General features: G+C 32.4%; 1 protein-coding gene across 1 annotated transcript; it reads right to left on the minus strand.

Annotated features, from left to right (window-relative positions):
- Window positions 1-3,584: 3,584 nt before the first annotated feature.
- Window positions 3,585-6,975, minus strand: LOC109213400 (GDSL esterase/lipase At2g38180-like). Its single transcript, XM_019377194.1, has 6 exons — window positions 6,803-6,975; window positions 6,508-6,585; window positions 4,721-4,858; window positions 4,414-4,490; window positions 4,159-4,299; window positions 3,585-3,943 (listed from the first exon to the last, which is right to left on the minus strand). Exons 1-6 carry the CDS (start codon window positions 6,911-6,913, stop codon window positions 3,757-3,759), a joined length of 732 nt encoding a protein of 243 aa, XP_019232739.1. The 5' UTR covers window positions 6,914-6,975; the 3' UTR covers window positions 3,585-3,756.
- Window positions 6,976-12,351: the final 5,376 nt, after the last annotated feature.

Below are 12,351 nucleotides of genomic sequence, written 5' to 3' on the forward strand. Positions count from 1 at the left end.
AAAAGAAAACAGAAAAAGAAAAAAGAGAGCTTACTGTTTAGAGGCGGCTAAGCTTGACTCGATCCGAACACGTGAATCTTTTTTAAAGATTCTTGACCCGTAATATACCTAATCAGGTGTCTTAAACAGGGAGACACCTGGTTAGGGATATTAGGGTCGAGAAACTTAAAAAATTAAACTAGGGTTTCATTTTTAAATTTAAAATTCGAAGGTTTTGGAGAGGTTTTGAAAGTTATCGTTTGGAGATTCGGAATGAGGAGGGTGAGGGGATTATATGGTGTTAATTTGGTTGAGTTTGGAGAAAGTAGGGTCTTGGCCGAATCTTAGATTTAAAATCCGAGGAATTTGGTTAGGAATTAGAGGATGCTATCATGGGGGTTGGAAAGAGGAGGATGAGAGGATTGAGGGGTGTAATTTTTGAGTGATTTGGAGCTTCGCCGCCGGCGGCGGCGATTTCCGGCCGGCGACGGACGGTGGCAAGAGGGTGGAGATACGGTGGAATACGGTGGGGCTATGGTGTGGCGATTTCCGGTGAGATATGAGAGTGGGGTGCGAGAGAGATGAATGAGGGGGTAGGGGGGTGTGTTTCGGACATATATGTATTAATTAAAACCAGCTTCAGGACCGTTCGATCAAGGAACCTCGACGGTCCTGATTGAACGAGTCCAAACGACGTCGTTTCACGTGGGCTGGGGAATTGGACCGGGTAAGGTTGGACGGGTTTCAGGTGTACAAATTTGGGCTTTGATTTGGTCTAAGGTGAATTTAGCCCAAATTCCTTTTTGATTTTGTTTTCTTACTTTTGTATTCTATTTATTTATTTATTTATTATTATTTTTTGGTATTTTTAGTATTTATTTATTATTATTTATTCTTTTCTGGTTTTATAAAAATGCTAAAACAAAACAAAGACTCAATTAAACTATTTAAACTTTCCTAAAATTACATAAAAACTCTATTAACAATTAAGAATGCAACAAGACTATTTTTGCAATTTTTTCCTTTAAACTTTATTCTAAATCTAATTAATACCTAACTAATACTAAAAATGGTGAAATTAAAATCCCTAAATGTATGTGCATATTTTCTGTATTTTTATGAAAAATGCAACCAATTAACACAAAAACTCAAACAAAAATTCACAAAAAATTGTAAAATAATAAAGAAATCAATTATTTGAAACTTTCGGAATTAATTTGCTTAGGGCAAAAATCACGTGCTCACAGTTAATATGGTCAATTCCATTGCTAATTAATGCTAAAAGGTGAATTTCTTAATCTGTGTGAAAACATCCAAAAAATCACTTATTTTGGACCGGAGGGAGTATTTGCTACAGATTACATTAGACCCGAGTCTATATTTTGTTACACCTTGCTGTTGATACCTAGTAATTTAGCTTGGTACTTATATAGAACGGCGTCTTTAAGCTTAATGGAGAAACTAAAGGGCTTCTCACAGGAGACCAAAGTCGCATTTTATTTACTACTCCCTCCGCTTTAATTTATGTGAACCCGTTTGACTGAGCACGGAGTTTAAAGAAAAATGAAGACTTTTGGAATTTGTGGTCCTAAACAAGTCAAAATGGGGTTCAGAGTATTTGTATGGCTGCAAAAGCTTCTCATTAAGGGTAGAATTGGAAGTTTAAGCTAAATTATTTTTAAATTTAGAAAGGGATCATTCGTTTTGGAACAGACCAAATAGGAAATAGGTTCACATAACAGGAACAGAGGGAGTAATAAATGAAGAGAAATTTTCATAAAGCACAATCTTTTAGTAGTAATTAGCCATCTATAGATACCGTTTGCTATATTACGTATTATAGATACCTTTTCTGTGGTTATAAGATGTATTTGATGTATTTAAGCTATTGTATTCATGAATACAGTAGCAAAATAGGCGTGAATTAGGGAAGTCCAGCTAATCAGTTGTTGTATTCGAGTGTATTCGACTGTGTTCATGGAGTGAAACATGGGATTACAGCTGGACAGATTATTGTATTCGACTGTATTCGACTGTATTCACGGCGTGAAATAGGAGATTACATTGTTTTTAAAACGGAAAGTGAATCAATTAACATAATAGACTCCTAATATAACTCGACAAACTCAATTATAACACACAAAATTTATATTTTTTAGTTATAAAAAAGATTCTCAACCGCAAAATACCCCAAAAACATAGCAATTTTCAGAGAAATTATATAATACATCTGAATACATAAATTATATTAATTAAAAAAAATATATGAATACATTCATGGATATAGCGAGACAATGGATACAATGAAATAGATAGAATACAGAGGGATACATTGAAATACAATGAGAAAAAAAGATACTGAATACAATGAAATACATGGAATACAACGAGATACATTGAATTACAATGAATAAAAAGATAGTGGATACAATGAAATACATAGAAATACAGCGAGATACATTGAAATGCTCTTAAAAAAAAGGTAACTGAATCTTCAAATTGCTCAACCCCAAACTTCAGACGACCTATTTTAGTCGACATTTTTCGATGACCCATCAGATTCCGACCATGATCCATAAGCAGCGATGAGAGAAAGAAGAAGAAAACGAGAAAGATCGCTGAAGAAGAAATTCAGCAGTCAATTCGCTGAAGAAGAAATTCGCTGACTGCTGAAATTCAGCAGTCAATTCACTGAAGAAGAAATTGAGCAGTCGAAGAATAAATTCGGAAGAAGAAACATACTGGAGTTGACTCCTTATTCATGTCCACGAAACTTTGGGAGAAAAAGAGAGTTGATATTAGAGGAAGAGGTCCACGAAACTTTGGGAGAATGGGATGTATCAAAGTAGAGAGAGAAAGAAAAAAGTGTAACTGATTAGCGTATTTAGTGGCTTAGGGCTATGAGTAAACCAAAATTAGGAATTTTGCTATAAACCTTAAAAGGTATCTATAGAATATAATTTTTTTAAATGGTATTTATTTAGAATAAATAAGGTGTTAACCTTTGCTATATGAGGTAAAAATTCCATAAATGAATCATTAGTTTCCAAAGTGAAAATCAGAATAGTGTTCGTCTAGGACTGTTAAATTTGGCCCAAGCCCAAATGACACGTCCAACTCGCTCAAGGTTGTGCTGATTATTAAGTCGCCAATTTATTGAACTCAACTTATATTGACCCAACGCATCTCAACCCATTTAAAGTTGGGTCACTTTTTAGCCCAAATTGGTCCATGAGTATGTTTGCCAAAATATCTTAGAAATAAATTTATTTTTTTGTTTGATATGTTATATATGGCTATAACAAAAGAAAAAAAAAGTCTTATCTAGTAATTATACAATTCATAAGAAAACAATATATATTAACTAAAGATGGATAAGAGTTGGGCAAATTGGACTATAACCCAACTTTTAGCCCGTCTTGACCCAACTCATCTTAGCCAAAGTAATTTTTGGACCGATCATTTGACCCTCCCAATTATTAACTTAATCCCGTTTTGAACCGCCCAAAATCGGCCCAACTCGCGCCATTTGACACTCATATGTTCTTTGCAATATATATTAATTAACTTTCTATAACACACAGCACGCACAGAAGACAGAAGCATTCGACAAGAAAGCAAACCCTTCAAGGAAAAGGCAAAACCTTCCTAGGGATTACATTTATTCTTTTGCAGAAGAGTTTAAACGATCAAACAAGAAAACGGTAAATGAAGAGTACATGTCTTATTCTTGCATACGTTAATATATGCACCTAAAACTAAAAGATTTATAGAGTTTTATTCAATATACTCATTCTGCCAATTGTCAAGGTTCATCCCAGAAGCAAGTGGTATGATAATATCAGAAAATTCATCAGCCATTTTTGTCCAATGTAGGCTTGGCTCCCACTCTACCTCTCTAAGTACCCTCGATATTTTCTTTACCAAAATGTCACTTCCTTCTTTTGTCAAATGCATCCCATCCCTACACAAACACAAAATTAAAAATCTAACTTCTTATAAAAAATGATAATTAACCGGTTAAAATTTACTAGTAATGTAGAAAAAATTTACGTACGCGCGCTCAATGTATATGACTTAATTTCCTTGATTCAACGTGAAACAACATTATTTACTATTACTCCGATCCATATATTAACACAAAAGTAAAGAGTAAAAGTAGTAGAGATTTCAACTTACAAGAAGACTGTAGTCAACCAATCAGGGCGTTCCTGAAGTGCAGACCAAAAATCTATAACCTTCACGCCTAATTCTTGGCCTAATTTTATACCAGCTTCTGAGTATATGCGGCCCGTCTCATTATTTCTACCTCGACTATCACTGGTAATTTCAGGTTGTAATGGTCAGAAATAGGATGAATACATACTTTTAAACATCATTTAAATTACTTAAAAATAAATCAAGAAGTCATTTCCAGTATCAGGGTTAAATTACCCATAAAATTGAACAATTTGTTCCTCGTTCACCGGAGGAGCGCTTAGCATAATCAGACGAGTTTTTTCTGAAAGGCTCTGTAAGTAATATACGTGACAACATTTATGTTAGAAATACCAAATAAAGTGTAAGAGTAATAGCTAGGAAAATGTTTCAAATAATGATAAACTGGGTTAAACTTAATTACCCGCATTCAATGTATATATACAACAGCAAGTTTTTCATACACATATTTAATTGGGTATGGTTAAAAACTTAAAATGTTTACTTGGTTTGATTTAAACACTGAATGCGAAAAAATATTTACCGTGATATGAAGTGCAATCCTCCTCATGTTTTCAATATATTCTTGAAGAGGGACATGAGCGCTGCCAGGAAATTCAGGATCTACTGAATCATTTCCACCAAAATAAAGTATGACAAGAGAAGGTTTAATATCCGCATCCTGTATTGGAATTAAACAAAAAAATAGATTACAACTCTAGATCAATAAATTTTTCTTTGAGGGAGAGAAATACAAACATCATCATAAATTGTGGAACATCGACTAGCCAATTAGGTCTGAACTCTTGGGTTTAACTCTACAGGAAACAGGTATTTTAGCAACCACAAAGGGGTGTGGTAGGATGAATGAAATCTCTCCAAACTTCGCTAAAGGTCTTGACTCGAGCCTTGGGAATTGAACCCTTGATAAGGAGCTCTTTCTCCTTTAATGGGCCTTATGTGCTCACAGTAGGCCAGTAATTTTCGAATATTTTAACTTTTTCCTTAATTCTGCCTAATGCATGGATAAAATTCACAACATTTTAGTTGGTTTATATGTGTTTTGAAGAATTAACTTGAATTTTCGCTAATTGAACCGCTTAAATTAAAAATAGCCCGGGATGTATAATATATGATAATCATATGTATAAGCATGTATAACAAATATATATTTTATGTATACCGACTAAAAAAGGTAATAATGAATCTATTTGTGTAAAGATCCCTATCATTTTCTTGCAAAAGAAAAGTCCATCATCTAAGAAAATTGTTTTAATGTTTTGGAGAAAGAATTTTTATTCTAGCAAGTGGTAGCATATTAAGGAAGCACACAAGTCATTGATTATTAAACATGTATACAATACTCGGCAAAGCTTTAGGTACCTTTGGGTAAAGCTGTCAACATGGTTAGGCCTGCTGGGCTGGTCCAGCCTAGCCCGTAATTTAGTAAGGCTGGACTAAGATATTTAGAGCCCAACTAATTATCAATTTTTTTAGCCCGCTCGAATAAACCCACAGCTCGTGAGACTTGATCGAGGCTGGACTGGGCGGACTCATGGGTTTAATAAAAAAAATATTTAATTAAAAATATACAAAATAAATCTAAAAGTAACCAGAATTGTAGCCCAAACTCAAAGTCTATTAAGTCTATCATATTAAAAGATCAAAGTCATAAAATTTAAATTTTAAACATAAAGTTAAGTTAAATAAGATCAAGAAATAAGTAAATAATAAAATTCTAAATTTTCTAAACCCTAAAAAGAAGTAGCGTTGTTTCCTCTATTTCGTTCTCGTATAAGTGTTCTTTTTTCATCTCTTAATTTTGTTATCACAAGCAAATTCAAATGTGCTTGATGAAGATAAGGTGTTGGTGTTAGTTATATATACCATAAGTCCCATGAATGTTGTTTGAATAGTTTGTTCATAGTGTTTACATTTAATGAATGAAATATATATTGTCCTATATTTTTTGTATTTTTTGTATTTTATTGCAATCTATTGAAACAATATGAAAAGTTATTAAGTTTTGCATAACTTTTTTGCCCAACAAAATGTTTTTGACTTGTAATTTTTTTTTTTTTTTTTGCATTTACATATTAGAACTTAAATTTTATTAAATACAAAAAATATTTTAAAAAACTTTTGACCGGCTAGGGCCCGCTACCGACATAAGGCTGGGTTGGGGCTAAGCATTTAAGGGCCAACAAAATTGTGATCCAACCCGGCCCAACCCATCAAATACCAAGCCCCTGACGCGGCCAACGATCAAATACCAAGGCTCACGTTGGCTGGGTTAGGCTGGACTGGAGCAGCCTGTATTGATAGGTATACCTTCGGGAAAACTTTGTCCAAAACTTGAAGAGCCATCCTTGAGTTCCAACCAGAATATCCACGCAATGAAATATCAGCCTGTTCCAATTATAGAATAAAACGATTAGTTTAAAGCTGAAAATATTACTTTCAACTTTTGTATAGAAAAGGACTCGCTTAGAATTAAATGAGATTCTTATTGTGGAATCGAATTTTTTTTAAAGATATATTTACTAGACGACTGATTAGTAGCAAATCACACTAATCTGATGTATATGATAAGAATTATAAACTCAAAGGGCAAAGGAAGACATACCTTGCGAGAGTAGAGGCTAGTGAGGGTTGCGCCCCAGCCATGATAATCGTAGCTTAACTGCACAATTGATGACCCAAATAGAACGAACAATGGACGACTTGGTCCTATCATATTTTTGGGTGTCTCTAATTTCTCTTAACAATTTTCCTTTTACAAGGCAAAAACAGCTCCACACTGTATTTATAATGGTTGAAGCCTACTAGGGACAAGATATGCGCACTGAATACAATAATATGGCGTATTGGCGTGTGCCTTTGAATTTTGATATTCGTTCAACTTTAAACTATAATTAATTCCCAGCTTATTATATTCTAAAGATTCTTTTTTTCAGTCTCCGCACCATTCTGCCAAGTTTTAAATGTTAATCTATAACTTCTCTTTTAATTCTCCCCCACACAAATTTACCCATAGGTGTATTGCAGTTCTAATTTGTACAGCCCCTTAGAGGATAGTAAGAAACGGGTTGAGGCCCAAGAAGTTCAAAAAGATCCAAGTAACAAGATCTTTGACTCATTTTTCTCCTTTTAGTCGTTTGAAGTATAAACTTTTTAAGCCTATATAATACTACATTTACCAAAATGAGATATAACACTTGAATATTCTTTCATTTTAGTTTGCAACTTCCTACCTTATGTTTATTGGGAGAGGGTATGTCACCTTCTATATGTGCTGGCTTCATATGGACATTTTTGAGCTAATATCAAAGACAAAATCAAAAAGGTGCAGGACAAGTCGGACAGGCACATGACAAGTCGGACATGCACAGGGCAATTTTGACAGGCGCAATACATGCTAAAAATCCATGAATAATTGTCTGTGTATAAATGAGTTTGAAATACATTAAATACATATTTCTAAATTGGTTTCTTGAACTACAAATTTTTTTTAGCCAAAAGTACTACATTTAACAAACTGTTTTACAACACATGAATCTTTAATGGTAGGTTTGCAACTTACCCTCTGTATTTTATGTTTATTAAGAGAGGGTATGTCACCTTTTACACGTGTTCGCTTTATATCGTGAAGCGGATAATTTTGAGCCAAATTCAAAGACAAAGTCGGACAGGTGCAGGACAAATCAGACAAGCACATGACAAAACGGACATGTGCAGGACTATTCGGACAGGTTCACGACAAGTCGGACTGGCGCAGTATCTGTATTTGTACCTAGAACATTAGCTTCATCAGTTTGAAGGACAAAAGAGTTGCTCGTGGTGAAAAAGTTTAGACTTGCATTTCTAGGGAGAGATAATCGACTAGCACTAAAGCGAGCAAAGAATTCAAGACAACATCATCGTTGTGCAGAAAAAGAACTGGTAATTATGGATTGTAGGGAAAAAGTACGAACATAAATCCCTAAACATTCGAAATTGAACAAATTAAGATATGTACTTCTGTAAAATTCTATTTATCTTATCCGCCAATAGAAAGAGCTTCTGTTTGGCAGCAGATGTTGATAAGGAAGTAAATATTTTAGCAAGCCTAATATACACTTGTTTTTTATTACGTACAGTTATACTTAGTCTTTTATATATAATATTTTTTCAACGGCTAATATGGTACAAGCATTGACTTCCCAACATTATGTTCTATCTTACTTTTTTGTAGGCTAAAAGAAGTTTACACCCCTTTCAGGTTTGTAATGATATTCGAAACAATATGATCTCGAGTTTGTGCTTAAAGAAGGAACTAATAATAGTTGGTGCTACAAAATGAAGAACAAATCTCTCCATATCAATGAGTTCCAAATATCGTAAAATTATTTTGTACTAATATCATTCATAATTTATTAGAATAAAACATTTGAGTTTAGTTCATCGCATCTAGCATTTTTTTTTTTCCGAAAAAGAAGTTTCTATGTGAGAACTTCAAATTCTAAAATTATATAGTTGAACCTACAAAGGAAAGTGTTATTATATTAGACGACGACATAGGATCTCGAGCATCTATTCAATATATTATTCTCAAGAATATGGAAGAAAAGATTATGCATAAATATTCCAAACGTATTCTTAAAGGCAAAAATAACAAGCAACGACGCTTTTAATTGATGCAACAATAGAGAGAACTTTGGTCTTTCCCATGGCTAATGCTACATATACATCTTTTTCTATTACCTCTCTCATTGTCCGCGCATCGCGCGAGTACGTATACTAGTTTTTTAATAAAGCTACAAGATCCTTGACACCCCCCGACCATGAAATATCGCCTTTGGAGAAGCCATAGGCGGAGCTACCGTTGCTTACAGTTTCCGCAGAACCCAAGAACTTTGACCAAGTGATTTATATATTTGTGTTAAAAAATTACTTAACTAATAATTTATTGAGAACTCAATAAGATGCCTTTTTTAGAATTCATAACTCAAAAGCTCAAAAGTGCGCGGGTGCATAGGCCTTTTTACTGCTAACAATTATCCAGTTTTTTTTCATGGTTAAGTTCTATGATATTTGGACAAAAGCGTCCATATTGTTTTTTAACGATTGATGAGATGACTTAGAAACTAGAGTAAAACCAAAGAGATTAACTTTGGGAGAATAATCGTAAGATATTCTTGTTTTCTCCCGTAAAAGTACGGCAAATATATTAAATAGGGCCTTGGCTAGCTGTAAGTTTATTCTAGATTATTATTATAGCTATTTATTAATTTGATTTATTTTGGTATCAAATTAATAAATAGCTATAATAATAATTTAGAATAAACTAACAAAGTAAAAATTGATAAAGTCTGGTCCTTCAAGTTATAATCTTCTTCTTATATAATATGATCTTAAATAGTAAAACTGATGATATGATAGTATTCGAAATATAAGATATAGTTGTTTTCTATATATATCTGAACAAATTCTATTATTTTGTTGTAAATATATAAAATGTATAGCTAACGGAACCAAAATAAATCAAATTAATAAATAGCAAAATAAATCAAATTAATAAATAGCTATAATAATAATCTAGAATAAACTAACAAAGTAAAAATTGATAAAGTCTGATCCTTCAAGTTATAATCTTCTTCTTATATAATATGATCTTAAATAGTAAAACTGATGATATGATAGTATTCGAAATATAAGATATAGTTGTTTTCTATATATATCTGAACAAATTCTATTATTTTATTGTAAATATATAAAATGTATAGCTAAGTCTATTATAGAGTAGAATCCGGTATATATGTCTAATTTAAATTCTTCTAGACTTGAGGTAAGGCTTCTAGCAAATCCTTCTGGATGGGTATAGTTACTATGATTAATAGGCATTAACAGTAATATTATTTTTGAAATATTTACTGGTTCAGTAAAATAATTTTACTGGTACGGTAAATTTAGTGCTGTAAAAAAACGTTAAACTCTTATGTTGTAACATCCTACTTGGTACTCTCTCTCTCTTATTCTGTAGACCTATATCGTTACAGTATTATCAAAATTATGCCCTGAAATTACCCCTTCTATACTCTTTTTTTTTTATTCCACTCTGTTCATCTCTTCTTTCCAATTTTTTAAAGAATTAATCTTTTCTTAACTCTTTTTTCATTAACCCCACCCTGGCCACGGTTAAACATATATACCCATTTTTTGTTAATGTTGGGTTTGACTTAACCGGTTTCTCCTAGGAATTTATAGGTTAATCCATCAAAATTATTAAAAAATTGGAAAGATAACCATATACTAGACGATATATTAGTATTTAGTAAGGATATTAAAGAGCATTTAGGACATCTACAGACAGTATTTAGATTATTTGTAGATAATGGAATAATAATTAGTAAAAAGAAAATGGAACTATGTAAAAATTATATCAATTTTCTAGGAGTAGTTTTAGGGGATGGAAAAATTAAATTACAACCCCATATAGCTAAAAAGGCTCTAGAAATGCCAGATAAATTAGACAATACTAAAGAACTACAAAAGTTTTTAGGAATAGTAAATTATGCAAGAAATTTTATAAAAGATTTAGGAAAAATAGCAGGACCACTATATGCTAAAACAGGCTCTACAGGACAAAAACATTTCAACATAGAAGACATTAAATTAGTACAAAAAATCAAAGAAAAAATAAAAACTTCTTCTTATATAATATGATCTTAAATAGTAAAACTGATGATATGATAGTATTCGAAATATAAGATATAGTTGTTTTCTATATATATCTGAACAAATTCTATTATTTTGTTGTAAATATATAAAATGTATAGCTAAGTCTATTATAGAGTAGAATCCGGTATCTATGTCTAATTTAAATTCTTCTAGACTTGAGGTAAGGCTTCTAGCAAATCCTTCTGGATGGGTATAGTTATTACGATTAATAGGAATTAACAGTAATATTGTTTTTGAAATATTTACTGGTTCAGTAAAATAATTTTACTGGTACGGTAAATTTAGTGCTGTAAAAAACGTTAAACTCTTATGTTGTAACATCCTACTCGGTACTCTCTCTCTCTTATTCTGTAGACCTATATCGTTACAGTATTATCAAAATTATGCCCTGAAATTACCCTTTTTATTTTATTTTATTCCACTCTGTTCATCTCTTCTTTCCAATTTTTTAAAGAATTAATCTTTTCTTAACTCTTTTTTCATTAACCCCACCCTGGCCACAGTTAAACATATATACCCATTTTTCGTTAATGTTGGGTTTGACTTAACCGGTTTCTCCTAGGAATTTATAGGTTAATCCATCAAAATTATTAAGAAATTGGAAAGATAACCATATACTAAGAGTGGTATATATATATATATATATATACATACTATATGTATGTATATATACCTACTAATAATTGAGGAATAATAAATATAAACTATACATAATAACATAAAACTGTAAAACAGGGGTAATATCCAGAAACATAATTTAGATAAAATGAGCAACTTACATGTTTACAGGAGAGAGATTTCCCTTTCGGGAAACCCAAAAAGTTTACTGGACTTGGTAATTAAGATCTGGCACACACAAGCATAATGATTTATTTATTTTACAAACTCGAGGTAGAAACTGCTAAGGCATACATAAGGAAATATTTTACAAGGTATATTACAAGATGTTTGGAGGATGGTGGGTGATGAAGGAGAGGATTTTGGTGGCTTGGCTTTCTTGAGAGTGTTCTTTCTCTTGTAGTTGTCTTCTCTTCTTCTTTCTTTCACTTTTTATAGCTAAATTTTTGAGACGGATTTCAAAATGGACTCCAAACCCTTCCAGAAATCTTTCTTGTCTAGCCTTATAGGGTACTTCATTGGGCCCCATCTTCACATGGCTTAGGCAGGGATTTCTTTAGTGTTTGTGACTATTTTCTTCCACTCAAATTTCAGCTTGTCTTGTAGTATTACCTTTTGTCACGTCTTCTTTTCTTTATGTCACTTCTTCTTTTTCAATTGTCTCCCGAATTATTGCTCTTTGTCTTTGTTGCTCTTATTTTTTTTTCTAACTGAGATCTCGCTTCCTTTTACGTGTCTAATTTATGTAGAGCTATTGAATCAAAGCTCATTCCAGAATCATCTTCGTATGGATCTTGGGCATATTGATAATTTAGGTGGTCTTCATTATCATCATCT

The sequence above is a fragment of the Nicotiana attenuata genome, unplaced genomic scaffold (assembly GCF_001879085.1).
Source record: "Nicotiana attenuata strain UT unplaced genomic scaffold, NIATTr2, whole genome shotgun sequence".
Classification (NCBI taxonomy): domain Eukaryota; kingdom Viridiplantae; phylum Streptophyta; class Magnoliopsida; order Solanales; family Solanaceae; genus Nicotiana; species Nicotiana attenuata.

Coding starts and splice junctions, on each gene's coding strand:
- LOC109213400 (XM_019377194.1), bottom strand. CDS start 6,913: ATGATAGGACCAAGTCGTCCATTGTTCGTTCTATTTGGGTCATCAATT. Junction 4,859..6,507: donor TGGACAAAGTTTTCCCGAAG/GTATACCTATCA, acceptor ATTCCAATACAG/GATGCGGATATTAAACCTTC. Junction 3,944..4,158: donor TGGTTGACTACAGTCTTCTT/GTAAGTTGAAAT, acceptor GTGTTTGTGTAG/GGATGGGATGCATTTGACAA.